The 17,699-nt window shown below is 48.3% G+C and overlaps 2 protein-coding genes across 4 annotated transcripts in view; one reads left to right on the forward strand and one right to left on the reverse strand.

The window, feature by feature from the left end:
• Positions 1-17,699, forward strand: part of ZHX2 (zinc fingers and homeoboxes 2) — a 172,975-nt gene that overhangs the window by 109,202 nt on the left and 46,074 nt on the right. The window lies entirely within an intron of this gene.
• Positions 12,838-17,699, reverse strand: part of DERL1 (derlin 1) — a 113,071-nt gene continuing 108,209 nt past the window's right edge. Inside the window, exon 9 of the mRNA XM_033419875.2 lies at positions 12,838-12,870. Within this exon, the coding sequence (XP_033275766.1) occupies positions 12,853-12,870 (18 nt within the window). The 3' untranslated portion in view covers positions 12,838-12,852. The remainder of the gene's footprint in view (positions 12,871-17,699) is intronic.

A 17,699-nucleotide genomic window follows, 5' to 3' on the forward strand; every position in this document is an offset into this window, starting at 1 on the left:
TGCTACCTTCAGGCAATGAAATCCGGCCAGGGGGATAAGGAGTACTCTTTACGTGTGGATGGGGACTGATAACTGGTGATACGGAGTGAGTGAATAACACAAGTTGCTGAATAACGTGTCTAGTGCAATCCCTTTTGTGAAACATAATGTCCACGTCTGGTTGTGTTTGTGCATGGGAAAAGGATAGACATCAAACTGTTAAAAGCAGTTACTTCTGGGGAGTAGAAATAGAGAAGCAGAGGTGGGGGAGCATTTTCCTGTGAATACCCCTGTATTGTTTAGATTTTCAGAAAAATCAGACACTGCTTGTGAAATTAAAAAAAATTAAAATGGTTTTAACTAAAGGGGACAGAGCATGAAGGCTTCCCCCATCCCAGGGGGTCTATCATCAACTTGCTTAAACCCTTCTCAGCCTCAGTTTCCTCAAAATGGGAAACCTCCCAGGAGTGTTGGAAAAATGCAACACGTGCGGCTACGTGGCCAACACCCAACTAGCAGGAAGTCGGTCCTGCCCTGGCCTCTTTGTTTGGGTGCCCAGAGCCGCCAAGTCAAGTCAGAGGATGTTTTCTCGAAATGACACCCACCTCATAATGGTGTTGTGAGGATTAAATGAAATCAAAGCTATATAAAGTGCCTGGATCTTAAGTACTCAGAAGAGGTACCTGTGTTAGTGCCTTTACACCACCATCCCCAGCATAGATCCCGGTGAAAGGCACGTGACAAGCACCACCGAAGTGTGGGGTAGTTTTTTTTTCTAATCCAAACGAAACTAATTCTAATGCCTGTTGCTGCCTTTCTCAAATATACGTGATCTCCAGACAGTTAAGGGGTTCTCCCTGGGTAACATAGCATGATGGGAGGACAGATGGTAAAAGGCAGAAGACCTCTCTCCATACTTGCCCTGCAACCTTATAACGCCTTTCACAGATGGTGCAGGTTCTACGTGGGTGAAATTGGATGGCAGTCTCATCCCCTTGATGCTGCAGGGCTGTTGTGAACACAAATGAGAGAGGAGTGTTATATAAACTTTAAAGCCTTGTCCACATGGAACACTCTCGTTATCACCGTCTTCCCTTTCATTTGACCTAAAACTGTAAGAAGTATCTGTTTCCCACACCTAACCAGTCCTGGCTGCAGGTCCCTGTTAGTAAGTCATGACTGCCAGTGTTTTTGAAATTGAATAGAAAACAGTAGAAGGTATTAGAATACACCCAACATAGTCAGGGTGAGTAGTATTTTGTTCACTTTGTGGGGTTTGTTTTTTTGTTTGAATTATACAAGTTACAGGTGCACAGTATAGTGATTCACGGTTTTTAAAGGTTATACTCCATTTATAGTTCTTATAAAATATTCGCTATATTCTTGTACAGTGTAAACTTGTCGCTTATTTTGTACCTAATAGTTTGTAGCTCTAATCCCTTCCTCCTGTATTTGTCCGCTTCGTTTTTATATGCAAGTCCACACACACACACACACACACACACACACACACACACACACACACACACAGGACTGCCATGTGGAATGTATTTCTTACTGTGAGACTGGCTCAAAATGTCCAAAAACCAAACCAGTGGGTGAGCCCCTTGCGGTCACCTGTAGGGCTGCTCGGTCACCTCTCCACCAGCTTTAGAGTGTCACCTTCCCCAGAGGATGAAGGGGCTTTGCCCAGACGAGGGGTGGGCAGCGCGGGTGGGGTGCGGGTGGATAGAGTGGGAGGGGCCCGCAGGCCAGCCTCGCAGTCTCCTCAGCCCCCCCCATCCCTTGCATCGTCCCCCCACCTCCAGGCTTCACCCCACACCCCTCCCGCTTCCTCTCCTCCCCTCCCCACGCTCTTGCCACACAAGGGGCTTCTCTGTGAAGAGACCCAAGTGTTTCCTCCAACCCTCTCCTCCTCTGGCTTCGTGGGGTACAGGGGCCAGGGCAGGAACAGGCCGCCACCCAGCAGAGCTGGAAGAAGTGGAGAGAAAGGAGAATGTCAGTGGGACTGTTTCACTGAACAAGTACTTAGCGAGCGTCTCCTGTGCGCTAAGCCCTGGGGACACTGCGGTAATCCAAACAGATCCCACCCTCCGGGAGCACACGGGCTGGTTGGGGGACAGACCTTAGACACATGATCATCAATGTAACATTGCAGACGGAAGGAAAAATGGAGCTCCGAGCCCATGTGATGGAGGCCTAACCTCATCTTAAAAGGATCAGGTGGGCTTCTCTGCAGAAGGTACTTTCCAGCTGGTTCCCGAAAGAGGGAGGGGTTACCGGTGAAGTCTGGGGAGGCTGGAGGGTGGCAGGGAGTCGCCTTCCTGGAGAAGAGAATGGCTCCCCCGAGGGCTCGGAGGCCTGGAAAGGACAGATGCTTGGGGGGCACTGTGCACCCGGACCCCTGGCCGGGCTCTTGGGGCCCCGGTGTGAACAAGAGTGGGAGTGGGACGCAGAGTTCCAGGCATCTGGGGGCCTGGAAGTTCCTTTTCATGTTTTCTGCAAAACGGATTCGTAAGGATGGCGGCGTGGCTTCTCGCACTTGTAGCCTTGACCCTCACGCAGCTGTTTTGAAAATACTGTGCCTTTTCAGCAGCGTGTGCTGCTAGCTGGCGTCCGCCCTGACCGGCAGTGACAGACACAGTCTGGGAGAGGCTGTCAGAGGCCTCTCCAGACAGACAGCAAATACAGTCTGATGTGTTCACCAGCCCCCTGCTGGCCGGGGTGCTCGCACGGGGCAGCCTCTAACGACCTGACACCCGGCTTCATGCGGGCCGCTCTGTGTGACAGCGTGGCCGTGGACACTGGGCTCTAAGAACGGATGAGTGACAGGAGGGAGGTGGGTGGCTAAGAAATAGCATTCCCAGTGGGAGGGACCCCCCTATGGAGCCGAGTCAGTGGCGCTGAACCACACATCCAGGGACCAACCTTTAATCAGCACCACTGTGTGCCCCAGACCTGCCAACGGCCTCTAGTGCCCCGTCTCCTAATCAGCAGCCCTTTGCAGGAGGCAATCTTTTTTTTTTTTTTTTTTTTTACTTATTGGCTGTGTTAGGTCTCCGTTGCTGCACGTGAGCTTTCTCTAGTTGCAGCGAGCGGGGGCTACTCTTCATTGCAGTGTGCGGGCTTCTCATTGCGGTGGCTTCTCTTGTTGCGGAGCACGGGCTCTAGGCACGCGGGCTCAGTAGTTGTGGCACGCGGGCTAGGAGTTGTGGCACAAGGGCTTTGTAGTTGTGGCTCAGGGGCTCTAGAGCGCAGGCTCAGTAGTTGTGGCACACGGGCTTAGTTGCTCTGCAGCATGTGGGATCTTCCCGGACCAGGGCTCGAACCCGCGTCCCCTGCGTTGGCAGGCAGATTCTTAACCACGGCACCACCAGGGAAGCCCGCAAGAGACATTCTTATCTCCGCTTGGCAGATGCGGCAACTGAGGCTTAAAGAACCTAAGGGGCTTGCCCAAGGCCACGTGTTCATTCATTAGCAAATATGAAAACATCAACCATGTGCCAGGTCCTCAGAAGACAGTGAAAGAAAGGGGTCTTTGCCCTCGTCAACCTTAGTCTAGTGGGAGCCAAGAAGCAATGTAAATATACCAGCCTTACTGAGATAAAATTCACATACCACGTCATTCACCCACTGAAGGGTACCATCCAGCAGGTTTTATTATAGTCCAGAGTTGTGCAACCCTCAACACAATTGTCCAGCATCTTCCATCACCCCACAAAGAAACCCCATGCCCATTTGCAGTCGCTTCCCAATTCCCCCCCTCCCCCAGGCCTTCAGCCCCCTAGGCTCTTGACAGCTACGAGTCTGCTTTCCATCGCTATAGATTTGCCCATCCTGGACATTTCATACAAATGGAGTCATACAGTATGTGGTCTTTTGTGACTGGTTTATTTCACTTAGAATCATGTTTTCAGGGCCTGTACTTGTAGCATGTGTCACCCCTTCATGCCTTCTTTTGCCAAGTAAGACCCCGTCGTAGGGATAGACTGTATTTTGCTTATCAGGCATCGGTTGACGGACATTTCCACCGTTGATGGTTATGAATAGTGCTGCTGTGAACATTCACGTACGAATGTCTGCACAGCAGAAACCTAGATTGGAACCCAGTTCTGCCCATCCCCAAAGCCTGACTACTATGTTCCCCGGTAGCCTCCGTGCCCCCGCCCTGCACACACACACAAAGATCATGCCTTTAGGAGCCTGTCTGCCTTGGAGCTAGGTGTGTTTTGAGGGAAAGAATTCATCCTCAGGTACCACGGCCTTAGCTGAGCCCGGAAGACCTATCAGCAGGTGTTAGACTCCCAGGAATCAGGCGGCTGAGGAAGTTCTCCAGCAGTTGTGTTGTTCTCATCCTGCCCCTCATGATGGGAACAGGCAGAGAGCAAAGGCTGAGGTGCTGTGTCCTGAGCAAGCCTGAGCTCAGGGGATTGAGGGGACTAACTGAGAAGTCGGGGCAGCATCTGCAGTGGAGCCTGAACGTGGTGGCCCTTCCGGCTTGCACTTGCTCACGGACCACAGAGCACGTGCTTAAAGTCACTCGTGGCTCTTTCCTGAGCCAGTCACCTCCTTACCTGGTTCACTCTTACGACAAAAGAAAAGTTTTGACACTATGAACGATTGATAGGAAGGAAGGATAGGTGCATAGAGCCCACCAAGCGCCACCAAGTCCATGGGTGAATCCATCCTCTGTAACTATGGCCTTAGTGAGCTCACCTGGCTCCCGGGGCAAGCCTTTCCTAATCTCCACCCCACACCCCCCACTCTATCCTCTATGGTCCTTTCTGTTTCCCATTCACAGAACTTAGCTACTGTTGCATCTCTGCCTGTCCTCTTATCTGCCACCTCCTTGAACCCAGGGAGAAAAGATTGCTTGTTGTCACAGTCAAAGCACTTAACACAGTCCTTGATGCCTTGGAGGTGTTCAGGGAAGGCTGTGGAAGGAAGGAGGCAAGCCAGCAAGGAGCACTGGAGAGTGCCTGCTCTCACCCTGCTGTCTGATCCTGGCAGCCGGCTCTCTGCCAGGCTGCCCTGGCCAAGATGGCAGCATCTGCTAAGCCAGAGGAACAGAAGGGCACTCAAGGCGCTTTGGTCCCACCAGCCAGGTCGCCGTAACCACCAATGGTAAAGTGGAGAGAGAATGGGGCAGAGTGGGCAGCAGCTGGAGCAGATAGCATTTGTCTACGACTGACAGGCACAAGGGCCCCACTGGTTATTTCTCAGCCACGCCTGCGGGCCCCGGTTCAGCCCTGGCCTACTTTCAAGCTCATTATATGCTGCTGCCGGAGCAAAGTGCCCACCCTGTCTCTGGTTCACCTGCCCTTTCAGGCCCATCACTTGGCATTTTACCGCTTCCAAGATCCACCACTTATCAAAACCCCAGCTAATTAAAACTTGCAACCAATTTCCTTTCTTGCAGTGGCAGACCTCTACTCCCTGATACAGGTCAATTCAGATACTTCAGGCAGCTCCTGGAGAAGTGTTTTTCTCCCTATTGTGTTGTTACCCAAGGTTTTTCATCTCTCTTGGATTTTTCTGATGTTCAGAGTCTGCAGTTCAGTTATTCCCAGGGAAGCTGCTTTGGGGAGGCATATCTCTGTCTTTATGATGATTCCTACAGCAGATATTTTAATGTTATTCCCAAAGGGGAGCATCTTGCTTTCTTCTTTGCTTTCCCTAAACCTAACTCTGGGCTGGGTCTGTCATAACCGGTTCCTTGCAGCCATGACTGCGCATCTTCCGGGCACCCTCTCCCCCTACTTCCTGCTGACTCTCCGGGATGCTGCTTCTTCACCTTTCTTGGAACAGCTGTTGGCATCTCAGAACCCTGGAGGGCTGGAGCTGAATTCGAGAGCTCACCCCGTTAAATCCCCAGGTAGTGAAATGACACCTGTTAGGAATGGGACCAGGCGGAGCATTCAGGTCTTCCAACTCCCCTTCAGAGGCTCTCTCCACGTGGATGCCTTCCCAGAGTTGCAACGGATAACCAAGAGCCCAGCACCCTGAACACAGTTGAGTCACGCTGTGAGGGTGCATGCCCCCGAACTCAGCCTTCTTCCCACTTCACCTTGCCTCCCGTGGCCTCTCCCACCATCACGGCGATTCACATCTGGAAAGGACAACGTGTTCTCTTCAGTCTCGTAGGTTTCCCCAAGTCCTCCTTCTAGATTGCTCATGGAAAATAGAAGATGACTTGGCGAGAAATTTGTCACGAGTCCTGTACTGATCATGTGGCGATTTCATTTGGAAAATTATCCATCTCTTTCTGCCTTTGCTTCCTTGGCTTTGTGCTCTGAGAAGACATTCCCTCTTCCAGTTATGGGTGGTTAACGAGACCCCGTGCAAGCCTCGGGTTCTAGCAGGGTTGCAGAATTTCTCGGGAGAGCAAAGAGGAGCAGAAAAGGCTCCGTTCGTGTGCCACCTAAAGTAGACTCATTCTTCTCTCCGTTCTGACGGAGCCTCATTTTCGATGGCCTTGGGAGAGGGTTCGTTTGTGATAGCAGGTCCTTCTCCCCACTGTACAGTGGCCTGGGGGCCGACGAAAGTGATAAATACTGTGTCCGGCAAGGAAAGGAGGTGATGGATGTTGAAGTCTCCAGCTCTCCTAAATGCAGCTTTCAAGCCGGGGGCTTTGGTGGTTTACCTGCCTCTCCTCCTCTACCTCCTGCAGCCCATGGGATATTCAGCTGACCAACCAGCACGCTCTGGTACCCAGGGCCATAGCGTGCCCAAGCCCGGGTTCTGGTGGGGAAGGACAGTCAGGCCTCTTGCCTTGGTGGGTTTCAAACTGCCTGCCTTGAAGTGCAAATGGCAGGTGCTGGCTCCTCTGTGCCTTTCAGAGCCTCCGCCTGGCTCTTTTATGAGATTACAGGTGCTTTCATCTCAGCTTTGGCCCCGTTTTCCTCCTTCTCAGCAAGGCTCCAAAGATAGACAACGAGGCGAGAACAAGGAGAGGAGGCTCATGCGCGGCCGCGGCCCCGCTGGGCAGGGTTACCTGGCCTGCGCATCCTCCTGCCGCGTCCCTTTGAGCCGCGGAGGCTGAGAAGGGAGCACCGGGGACCAGGTTAAGAGGGGTCCTTCCCCCTTGGCGCCTGAAGGAAGTTGCATTGCATCCTGGGAAGGCTCTAATCATCCCCTTTGCTTTGTGCTCTTCACTTCAATCCAGTGCAGAGGGGCTCCGTTGCCTTTCTTTTTCTTTTCTTTTAAACCTACAGGTACTTTTTTGAGGCTTGGGGCTGAGAACACAACCTGTCTCTTACGCTTTTGCTTTATGTACGCACGTGCGCACACACCCTTCTTCTTTGCTGTATTTGCTCATAATCTTGCTTGTCAGGTTTCCTTTCCTTTAACAGTCCAACCAGGGTTTCCTTCCCATTTTGCTCTCAATAAAACGAAGAGGAGCTTCTACCCTCCCCCCAATCCTGATTTCTTCCTTGCATCCATCCATCCTCTCATTTAACTCTTTCTCATGGAGCGTTCCCTCTGGGCTAGCTGCTGTCCTTAGGAACAGGAAATGCAACAAAGACCAAGGCAGAGTCCTGCTGATCATGTTCACACCCCTGATCTGCCTTCCCCACTTCCAGCCCCTCCAGCGTCCCCTCCCAGGGCTCGTCACCTGACCCCCATCCACCCAAACCCCCACCATTCCCGGCCCCAGCCTTCCTTTCGTGCCTCTGAACTTTGGCTCATGCATCTTCCCTGGTCCAGGATGCCCTTCCTCTTCCAGGTCCCCACCCACACCTTCACCTGGCTCCACCCTGGTCTCTATGAAGCTTTCCAGCACCTCTGCCCTCGCCCCAGGCAATGAGCACCTCCCTCCTCTGGGCACTCTGAGCACTCATCCCCTCGGGGCAGTCTAACCCAGTGACCTGTGTTTCTCAGGGCTCCCAGCCTTGGGCTCACATATAGGTCACTATGCATGAGGCTTTGTCCCCTCCCATTGCGGTGGGGCTCCAGGCCCTGACCATCTCCAGCCCCCTAACTATTCCTGGGGGTCCTCAGGGGACGTGGTAGAGAGTCTTTAAGGAGCCACCATGAATGCGTCTCCTGTTTCTGCCAGAGTTGGGCCTCCAGTTCTTGCCCTTGTGAGACTCCCCGGCGTCTGACAGTGTCAGTGTCCCCACAGTGTCCCCACCCCCATGGTGGACTCTGCTGTGACAAGGAGAATCTATCCCCCACCCCAGGTGTTACATTCCGTCACGGGGCCCTGGCAGCGCTGCTTCGCGCAGAGTTTTCCTCTCAACAGCTCTGTCAGTTTTGACTTGACCCCTCCTCTCAGAGTTAGGCATGGATCCTTGGGGTCTGGGCCAAAGGATGATCTGATGAAGATCAGGCACCAGGCTGCAGTCGCAATTGCATTTCCTTCTGATGACTCAGGCAGTGTTCCTGAGTCAGGCCATATGCCTTCCCTAAGGATACACTACCTCCCAGATAACTCTTAGGCCTTAGAATTCAAAAAATTATTGGTGGGTCTGTACTGCCAGAATTCAAAATGTGCCCTAACATGTCTGAATCCTAAAACAAACAATATAAGCCAAGGAGGCACACACACCACCATTATACTTTTCCTTGCCCAGAGCAGACATCAGTAATCAATTACAGTTCAGTGTCTATCTAGTAAAGCCATTAGGATTCTTCCCAAACACTCCATTCTCAAGACACTGTAGACCACGCCTCTACTCTGAAGCCTTTCTGGATCCCCGGAAAGCCTTGCAAATGATTCCAATGGAAATGATTCCACCTATTTTTTTTTAACCTTTCATAACCCTCAGCATTTTGCTGCTCTTGTCTGGGCCCTTTCGGGTTGTAATAATAAAACATAACCCAAAAAATGGTTAACATCTACTAACCTCTCTTTTTTTTTAATTGAGTTATAGTTGATGTATAATATTATATAAGTTTCAGGTGTAAAACATAGTGATTCACAATTTTTAAATATTGGCTATATTCCTTGTTTTGTATTATATATCCTTATAGCTTATTTATTTTATACATAATAGTTTGTAACTCTTAATCCTTTGCTTCCATCTTGTTCTCCCCCCTTCCCTCTCCCCACTGGTAGCCACTAGTTTGTTCTCTATATCTGTGAGTCTGCTTCCGTTTTGTTATACTTACTAGTTTGCTGTATTTTTTAGATTCCACACATAAGTGATGTCATACAGTACTTGTCTTTCTCTGTCTGACTTATTTCACTAAGCATAGTATCTTCCAAGTCCATCCATGCTGTTGCAAATGGCAAACTTTCATTTTTTATGGCTGTGTAGTATTCCATTGTGTATACATACCACATCTTCTTTATCCACTCATCTGTTGATGGACACTTAAGTTGCTTCCATATCTTGGCTATTGTAAATAGTGCTGCTATGAACATTGGGGTGCATGTATCTTTTCAAATTGTGTTTCGGTTTCTTTTCTTTTTTTTTTTTTTCAGATATATAGCCAGGAGTGGAACTGCTAGGTAATGCAGTAGTCCTGGTTTTCTTAACTGAAGTATAGTTGCTGTACAATATTATATAAATTAGGGACTTCCCTGGCAGTCTAGTGGTTAAGACTTCGCCTTCCAATGCAGGGGGTGCATGTTCAATCCCTGGTCAGGGAGCTAAGATCCCAAATGCCTCACGGCCAAAAAACCAAAACATAAAACAGAAGCAATGTTGTAACAAGTTCAATAAAAGACTTTAAAAACGGTCCACATCAAAAAAAAATCTTTAAAAAAACTTATATGTTACAGGTGTACAATATAGTGATTCACAATTTTTAAAGTTTATACTCCATTTATAGTTACTATAAAATATTGGCTATGTTCCCCATGTTGTACAATATATACTTGTAGCTTATTTGTACCTCTTAAACCCCTATTTTTAATTTTTTTTGAGAAACCGCCATACTCTTCCACAGTGGCTGCACCAATTTATGTTCCCACCATCAGCATGTAAGAGTTCCCTTTTCTCCACATCCTCGCCAACATTTGTTATTTGTGTTCTTTTTGGTGATAACAGCCATTCTGACAGGTGTGAGGTGGTATCTCACTGTAGTTGTTTTTTTTTTGTTTTGTTTTGTTTTTGCGGTGTGCGGGCCTCTCACTGTTGTGGCCTCTCCCGTTGCGGAGCACAGGCTCCGGACGCGCAGGCTCAGCGGCCATGGCTCATGGGCCCAGCCGCTCTGCAGCATGTGGCATCTTCCCAGACCAGGGCACGAACCCGTGTCCCCTGCATCTACAGGCAGACTCTCAACCACTGCGCCACCAGGGAAGCCCCTCACTGTAGTTTTAATTTGCATTTCTCTGATGATTAACGATGTGGAGCATCTTTTCATGTGCCCGTTGGCCATCTGTATGTCTTCCTTGGAAAAATGTCTATTCAGGCCTTCTGCCCATTTTTTAATCTGGTTGTTGGGCTTTTTGGGTGTTGAGTTGTATGAGTTGTTTATATATTATATTTTGGATATTAACCCCTTATTGGCCATATCATTTGCAAATATTCTCTCCTATTCAGTAGGCTAGGCTGTCTTTTCGTTTTGCCGATGGTTTCCTTTGCTGTGCAAAAGAGTTTAATTAGTCCCATTTGTTTATTTTTGCTTTTGTTTCCTTTGCTTTAGGAGACAGATCCAAAAAAATATTGCTACGATTTACACCAAAGAGTGTTCCACCTATATTTTCTTCTAGGGGTTTTAAGGTTTTCAGTCTTACATTTAGGTCTTAAATCTATTTTGAGTTTATTTTTGTAGGTGGTGTTGGAAAATGTTCTAATCTCATTCTTTTACATGTAGCTGTCCAGTTTTCCCAGCACCACTTATTGAAGAGACTGTCTTTTCTCCACTCTATATTCTTTCCTCCTTTGTTACAGATTATTTGACCATAGGTGCCTGGGTTTATTTCTGGGCTCTCTATTCTGTTCCATTGATCTATGTGTCTGTTTTCGTGCCAGTACCAAACTGTTTTGATTACTGTAGCTTTGTGGTATTCTACCGAGCTCTTGCCTTGACTCAGGCACTGTTCTAAGTGACTCTTGTTAAACAAATTTAATCCTCACAATCATATGACGTAAATGCCCTTATCATCTCCATTTTACAAATGAGGCAACTGAGACACAGGAGTGACACAGTTCCCAAAACAGAAACTGTGTCCTGCCCACCTTTGTCGTTTCAGTGGTTCAGCCAACATTTTTATTAGATAGCCACGCATACCAGGCCCTGCGACAGGCCCTGAGGACAAAAGTAGAACCTAGCATGATGCCTGGGTGTAGCCCTTAAGAAATCATTTACTCTGAGTGCAGTTTTCATGGAGAGATAGGAGGATGGGAGTTAACTCAAGAACAGGGGAGCTGAACTGGAGACTGAGGGAGTAATTTCATTCAAGGCATTTAAAATGAATGAACGAGAGAGGAAAGAACAAAGCTGGAGTCTGACCAATGCCTTTTATCCCCTGACAGCCCTCGCTGTTCTTATAGAAGCAGGCTCTTCCCTCTCCAACACCCCCAGGCTCAGAGGATGGCATCAGAGTTTGTGAAAGAGCCGAAGCCACCTGGGGTGTGGGTGGGTGCCAGTAGGGAGGGCCCCGCCTTCACATCCCCCTCAGCCTCACTGTTCCGACAGAGGCGCCTCTCCCAGCCCCCGTGCAGGATGGCAGAACCACTGCAGGCCACTCTCTCTTGCGGTCCTAGCTGTAGGGTCATCACCACCAGGCCTCTCCAAGACCAGCTGTCGGCTGGTCCAGGTCCCCAGAACCTCTTCTTCCCCGGCAAATTCAGCAGTGCTGTTTTGCTTCCGTGGAAACAAGAACTTCAGTCCAGGCATTTACCTCCTCACTACCCTCAGCACCTTACCTGTCCCATCTTTTCCTTGCCTCCCACCCCACTTCCTCTGTTACACCCAGCTCCCTTCTCACCTGGTCCTCAGCAGACTCCACGGTTTGTTCAGGCCTCTGTGTCTTGGCCCAGACCAGAGGTCAGCCAACCTTTTCTGTCAAGGGGCAGATAGTAAATACTCTAGGCTGTGCAGACCAGAGGGTCTCTGTTGCAACTACTCAACTCCTCCGTGGAAGGGTAAAAGCAAACATGGGCCTGGCTGTCTGGGTCCCAGTAAAGCTTTATTTACAAGAGCAAGAGGTAGATCATAGTCAACCCCTGGCCCATCTGGAACATCTTTCCACCTCGTTTTGTAACATCCATTCTTTCCTGCTGAAACTTCAAGGCTCAGCTGTGGTCCCACCTGGCCAGGAAAAATCTCCTCCCCACCACCACGGCCCTGTGTGCTAATCGCCCCTTCACCAAGCTCTTCTCCTTATCATCTATTACTCCTTTGCTTCTACTTAGATGGTTAGCTTCTTGGGGTATACCTCTTAAATGTCCTAAAAGTGCCATTAGATGTAGCAATGTGCTGGATTCATGATCAGTACACAGCATACGATCAGCGGTTTTGAAGATGTGCTCCACTGCAGTGTATGAACAAGGGCATGGTTCACTGTTTTTTCTGGTACAACACATGGAGGACAGCATGCCATTTATTCATTCCACATGTATTTATTAAGTACTCACTACGTACTAGGTACTCCTTTTTTTTTTTAAATAAGTCATATGCTAGCTTCAAGCTCTTACTAGCATAAATGTGTAATGACATCATGCTTGAAAACCACTGGATTAGGAAATCAAAGAAGTTCTCAAAGATGAGAGGATGGCAGTGACTACTAGTCGAGCTGCATCTTCCAATTTATAAAGTACTTCTACAACTGTTATCTCATTTAATCATAGTGACAACCCTCAGAGGTGAGTGGTGTTATCCCATTTTACAGATGAGAAGACTGGGCTCACAGGTTATGGCCCTGCTTGCTTGAAGTCAGACAGCTTCTAAGAAATGGAGCTTGACTCCAAAACTGTTTCAGCCGTGTTTTCTCTCCTAAAACAAAAGAAAACCACTCTTCTGACTCTAAAGGTAACAGTCTAGGATATTATAGAAATTGTTGAAAAAATATAAAGCAGAAAATAAAAATCATGAATAATTCCTCACCCCATAGATAGCCAGTGTTAACATCATCTGCATGTTTTTACAAATGTGTGTGTGTGTTGACACAAAATTGGAGTTCTCTTGTATATACTAATATGTAGCTGCAATTTTTTTTTTTATGTATTTATTTTATTTATTTATTTTTGGCTGTGTTGGGTCTTTGTTGCTGTGTGCGGGCTTTCTCTAGTTGCGGCGAGTGGGGGCTACTCTTCGTTGCAGTGTGAGGGCTTCTCACTGCGGTGGCTTCTCTTGTTGCGGAGCATGGACTGTAGGCGCGCGGGCTTCAGTAGTTGTGGCTCATGGGTTCTAGAGCTCAGGCTCAGTAGTTGTGGCACACGGGCTTAGTTGTTCCGCGGCGTGTGGGATCTTTCCGGACCAGGGCTCGAACCCATGTCCCCTGCATTGGCAGGCGGATTCTTAACCACTGCGCCACCAGGGAAGCCCTTTTTTTGGTCTTTCTTAAAATCAAGGTATAAGGGAATTCCCCAGCGGTCCAGCGGTTAGGACTCCACGCTTTCATAGCTGAGGGAGTGGGTTCAATCCCTGGTCGGGGAACTGAGACCCCACAAGCCATAGTATATGGACAAAAAAAAAACCCAAAAATAAAATCAAGGTATAATTTGCATACAGTTAGATTCACTTTTTAGTGAACAATTCTATGAGTTCTGATAAACCCATGTGGTTGAGTAATCATCACGATAATCAAGACATAGAACATTTCTATCACCCCCCCAAATTCTCTCTTGCCCCTTGGAGTCAGCCCCCACCCCAGCCCCTGGAAACCACTGCTTTTTCTCTAATTTTGCCTTTTCCAGATGTCAGGTAAATGGCATCATACAGTACATTATGTAGCTTCATTTTTTACTTAACATATTATGAGTAGTTCCTACATCGTTATATATTCTTCAAAAGTATTATTTTTTAATGACTCCCAGGCACTCTTCCTCCTACGTGCTCTTCCACTCACCGCAGCAGCCTCTTGGAGAATAGAAATGAGAGGTAGAATGTCATGTTGGAAAGAACAAGGGCAGAATGGGTCTGCTAACCCTTATCACCCTTGATAGGAGGTGCTGGCTTTTCCGCCTTCAGGCCAAGGTAGCCGAGCTCCATGCAGACACACCGGACAATACCAAATGGCAACACATGACAGCAACGTTTGCATCCAGCTCTGTACCTGCAGAGCCCTTCCTTAGGCGTGACAGCTTCAGATTCTCGGCTTCAGATCCAGTTTCCTCAAGGAAATGCAGATAAGAATGTTCTCTCCACGGGGCCATCGTGGGGATGAAAGGAGATGGTGTGTGTGAAAGTGGGAACTACGTGCCCTCGACTTGGGCTGGTTTTCCCATTCCCTCCCCAAATGTACAGGTCTACCTTCCTTTAAAAAGGAGAGACAAGTTGATGTCATCAAAAAGTGTTGAAGACAGGTTGTCACCTAGTTGAAGCTGCCTCCCTACCATCATCAGAAGGATCCAGAAAGCACTGAAGAAAGGTAGCACTTTGGAGAGAATGATACAACTGTCAGAATCACGATCCTTTGGGAACAAATACGCTAGGGCTTCAGGACCTGCCCCGTACGTGCAGGCACCGCCTCAGTACCAGCCAGGAGCGGAAGCTGGAATGACACCTGAAGCTCTTGGGACCAAAACACCTCAAGGCTTTTTCTGCCTTCATTTCGGATACTGGAGTTTTAGCAATTTACTCCCCACCCCAGCCCAGCATTTTCTTCTGCTCCTCCCGGGGCCGGCTTAGACTACTCCCAGCAAAGCAGAGTCAGTATCCTAGTGTGTTGCTATGGAAAGAATGGCAACATCCCTCGCGAGTTCATGAAAAAAAAAAAAAAAAAGAAGAAAGAAAGAAAAGGAGAAAAGAAAAAAAAAATAGGACAAGCAGGTTTTTTTTTTTTTTAAGTGTTATGAAACTGGGAGAAAAACTGTTCCACCACTAAATATATCCACTTACCAAATCAGCAGATGTTAGGGCTTATACAGCGTCAGACTCTCAGTCCTACAGAAGACTCTTTGCAGAGCTTTTTCACAGTCATTACTCCCTCAGAACTCTGAGAGGCGACTTGAGATTTCTAGGTTGGTGAGAGGAACCTTCTGTGTTGGCCAAATGGATGATGTGGCAGTCGTTTCAAGGGGTACCTCTGAATAACTGGACTCTGTTGTGTTTGTTTTAAAGGCCTTCCTCCTGTTCCCTCTCCCCTCCCCCTACGTTTCCTGTGTCAGGTCACCCCAATTTGGACTCCCTTGGGTTCCTTCCAAAAGCCAAGCCTTGGAGCCTGGGTTTGAATGCTAGCCCTGCCTTGGACTAGCTCTGGTCCTAGAGCATGTTCTTCTGAGCTCTTCATAAGCATCTGAACTGCAGTTTCCATATTAGTAAGACACCTACTTTCAAGATTTTGTGAAGTATAGCAATAACACATGAAGCTCCTAGCACAGTGGCCAGTGCAGAGCTATTAGTAGCAATGTTGTGTAATAGAAAGAGATTCTCTTGTCTTCTAGTCACATTTCCTATCTGCCCCGGGGGATGATGGGGGCTGCAGAGTGGGCAGGTGAGCTTGTGTCTATCATCCTAATGACGGAGCCAGCCAGGTGGCCCATCAGGTGTGGACCCCGCCTCAACCTCTAAGGCCTTCCTCAGTGTCATTCATTCATTCTGAAAATTACTTGCTGGTCTCAAAGTCCAGATGCAGAGCATCTTCTCACACTCTTGGTTGATATCTTGGGTCTGCCTCTATTCTGGTTAACTACTGCTGCCTAGAAACCACACCAAAACTTAGGAGTTTCTCAAACAGAAATCTGTTGTATCTCACAATTCTGTGAGTGAGAAGTTCAGACAGTGTAGCAGTTATGACTCATCTCTACTCCATGCTGTCTGGCTGAGATGACTTGAAATGTTGGGGCTGGAACAGTGGGGACTGGCTGAGCATCTCTCTCTCCACGTGGGTAGCTTGGGTTTCCTCACAGCATGGCAGCCTCAGGGTAGTCAGACTTCCTACATGGTGGCCCAGAGCTCCAAGGGGAAGGAAGCAGAAACTGCATGTCCTCTTAAAGGTCTTGGTTCAGGACTGTCATAGTGTCGCTTCTACCACATTCTGTTGGGCAAAGCAGCCACAGAGCAGCCCCAGTTCAAGGGGGCAGGGACAGGGACATGAACCCCACCTCTCAATAGGAGAAATGTCAAAGAATGTGTGGCCATCTTTAATCTGCTACAGTATCTGCCACAAAATCACCACACCTACCTGTCTGCTTGCCCCACAAGGAAAATCTCAGAAGCTGATGGTGACACCTGAGAGCAGAACCAAAAGGCAAGACCAACATCACTGGTCACAGGGGAAGATGGAGCCCAGAGAGCATGCCTTTCAGGGCAGCTGGCTGCTCAAAGGGTTGTGTGCAAACCAGAATTTTCGAGTGACCCCTACCTGTGAATGCCCCCTGGGTATGCTCTCTGGCAGATTCCTATTGACAACACAACAACCCTCAATTTCTCTCAAGTATAAATGCCAAGTGTTCACACACCAGTTTTGCTGAAAGTGAGGCATTTCCCGTCCAAGTCACTGTGCTCTTTCCTAGTGAAAGGTGGGTCCAGGTTTTCAAATTTAGCCAAAGCAGCCAGGTCAGCATTCACCACCTGGTCTCCAGGCCCTGGTTGCCTGGAAAGAAAAGATCCCTGCTTTGGGTGGCGTACTAGTTTCCTACGGCTGCCATTAACAAAGTACCACATACAGGGTGGCTTAAAACAACAGAAACTTATTGTCTCCCAGTGATGGAAACCAGAAGTCATGCTCCCCCTAAGGCACTAGGGAAGGGTCCGTTCCAGACCTATCTCCTAGCTTCTGGTGGCCTCAGGCGCTACTTAGCTTGTCGATGGCCATCTTCTCCCTGTGTCTCTTCACATTGACTTCCCTCTGTGCAAGTCTGTCTCTGCATCCAAACTTCTCCTTTTTATAAAAAACACCAGTCATACTGAAGAGGGGCCCACCCTAATGACCTCATCTTTGCTGGATTACTTCTATAAAGACCCTGTTTCCAAGTACACTCACAGTCTGAGGTACTTGGGGTTAGGACTTAAACATATATTTGGGGGGGCGGGGGAGATTAAAATCAACCCAGAACAGGTGATGAGCAGAGATAGACTGGAGCCAAAGCCTGACCTCATGCCATCTCACTTCCAGTGTCTCTCTCTGTCTCTAGGGTCATAACCTAGGCCATCAAAGGATAAGCTCCAGGTGACAGTATTCCCCGTGCCTAGAACAGTACTGGCATATATTAGGCTTGCAACACATATTTTATTAAACGAATAAATGCATGCATGACTGAATGCAAGAACCAGTCAAATAATCAATGAACAGCAAGTGGCCCAGACAGAGAGAGCAGAAGATCTAAAATGCCCTATACCCTGTGGGTCCTGATCCTAAGCAGTGAGGTAGTTGAGGGTCTCTGTTAGTTATTGCTGCAGTTACTTATGCTGCTAACAATACAGCAGTATTAACAGGCCTCTTGTCCTCCTTTGAAATTGAGTCAGTGACATCTTGCTATTAAGAAAAATACAGGGGACAGAATTAGACCAAATAATCCTAAAATTTATATGGAAACACAGAAGACCCTGAATAGCCAATGCAATATTGAGAAAGAAGAACAAAGCTGGAGGTACGATGCTCCCTGATTTCAAACTATGCTTACAAAGCTACAGTAATCAAAAGAGTATGGTACTGGCAC

The sequence above is a fragment of the Orcinus orca genome, chromosome 17 (genome assembly GCF_937001465.1).
Source record: "Orcinus orca chromosome 17, mOrcOrc1.1, whole genome shotgun sequence".
NCBI classification, from domain to species: Eukaryota; Metazoa; Chordata; class Mammalia; order Artiodactyla; family Delphinidae; genus Orcinus; species Orcinus orca.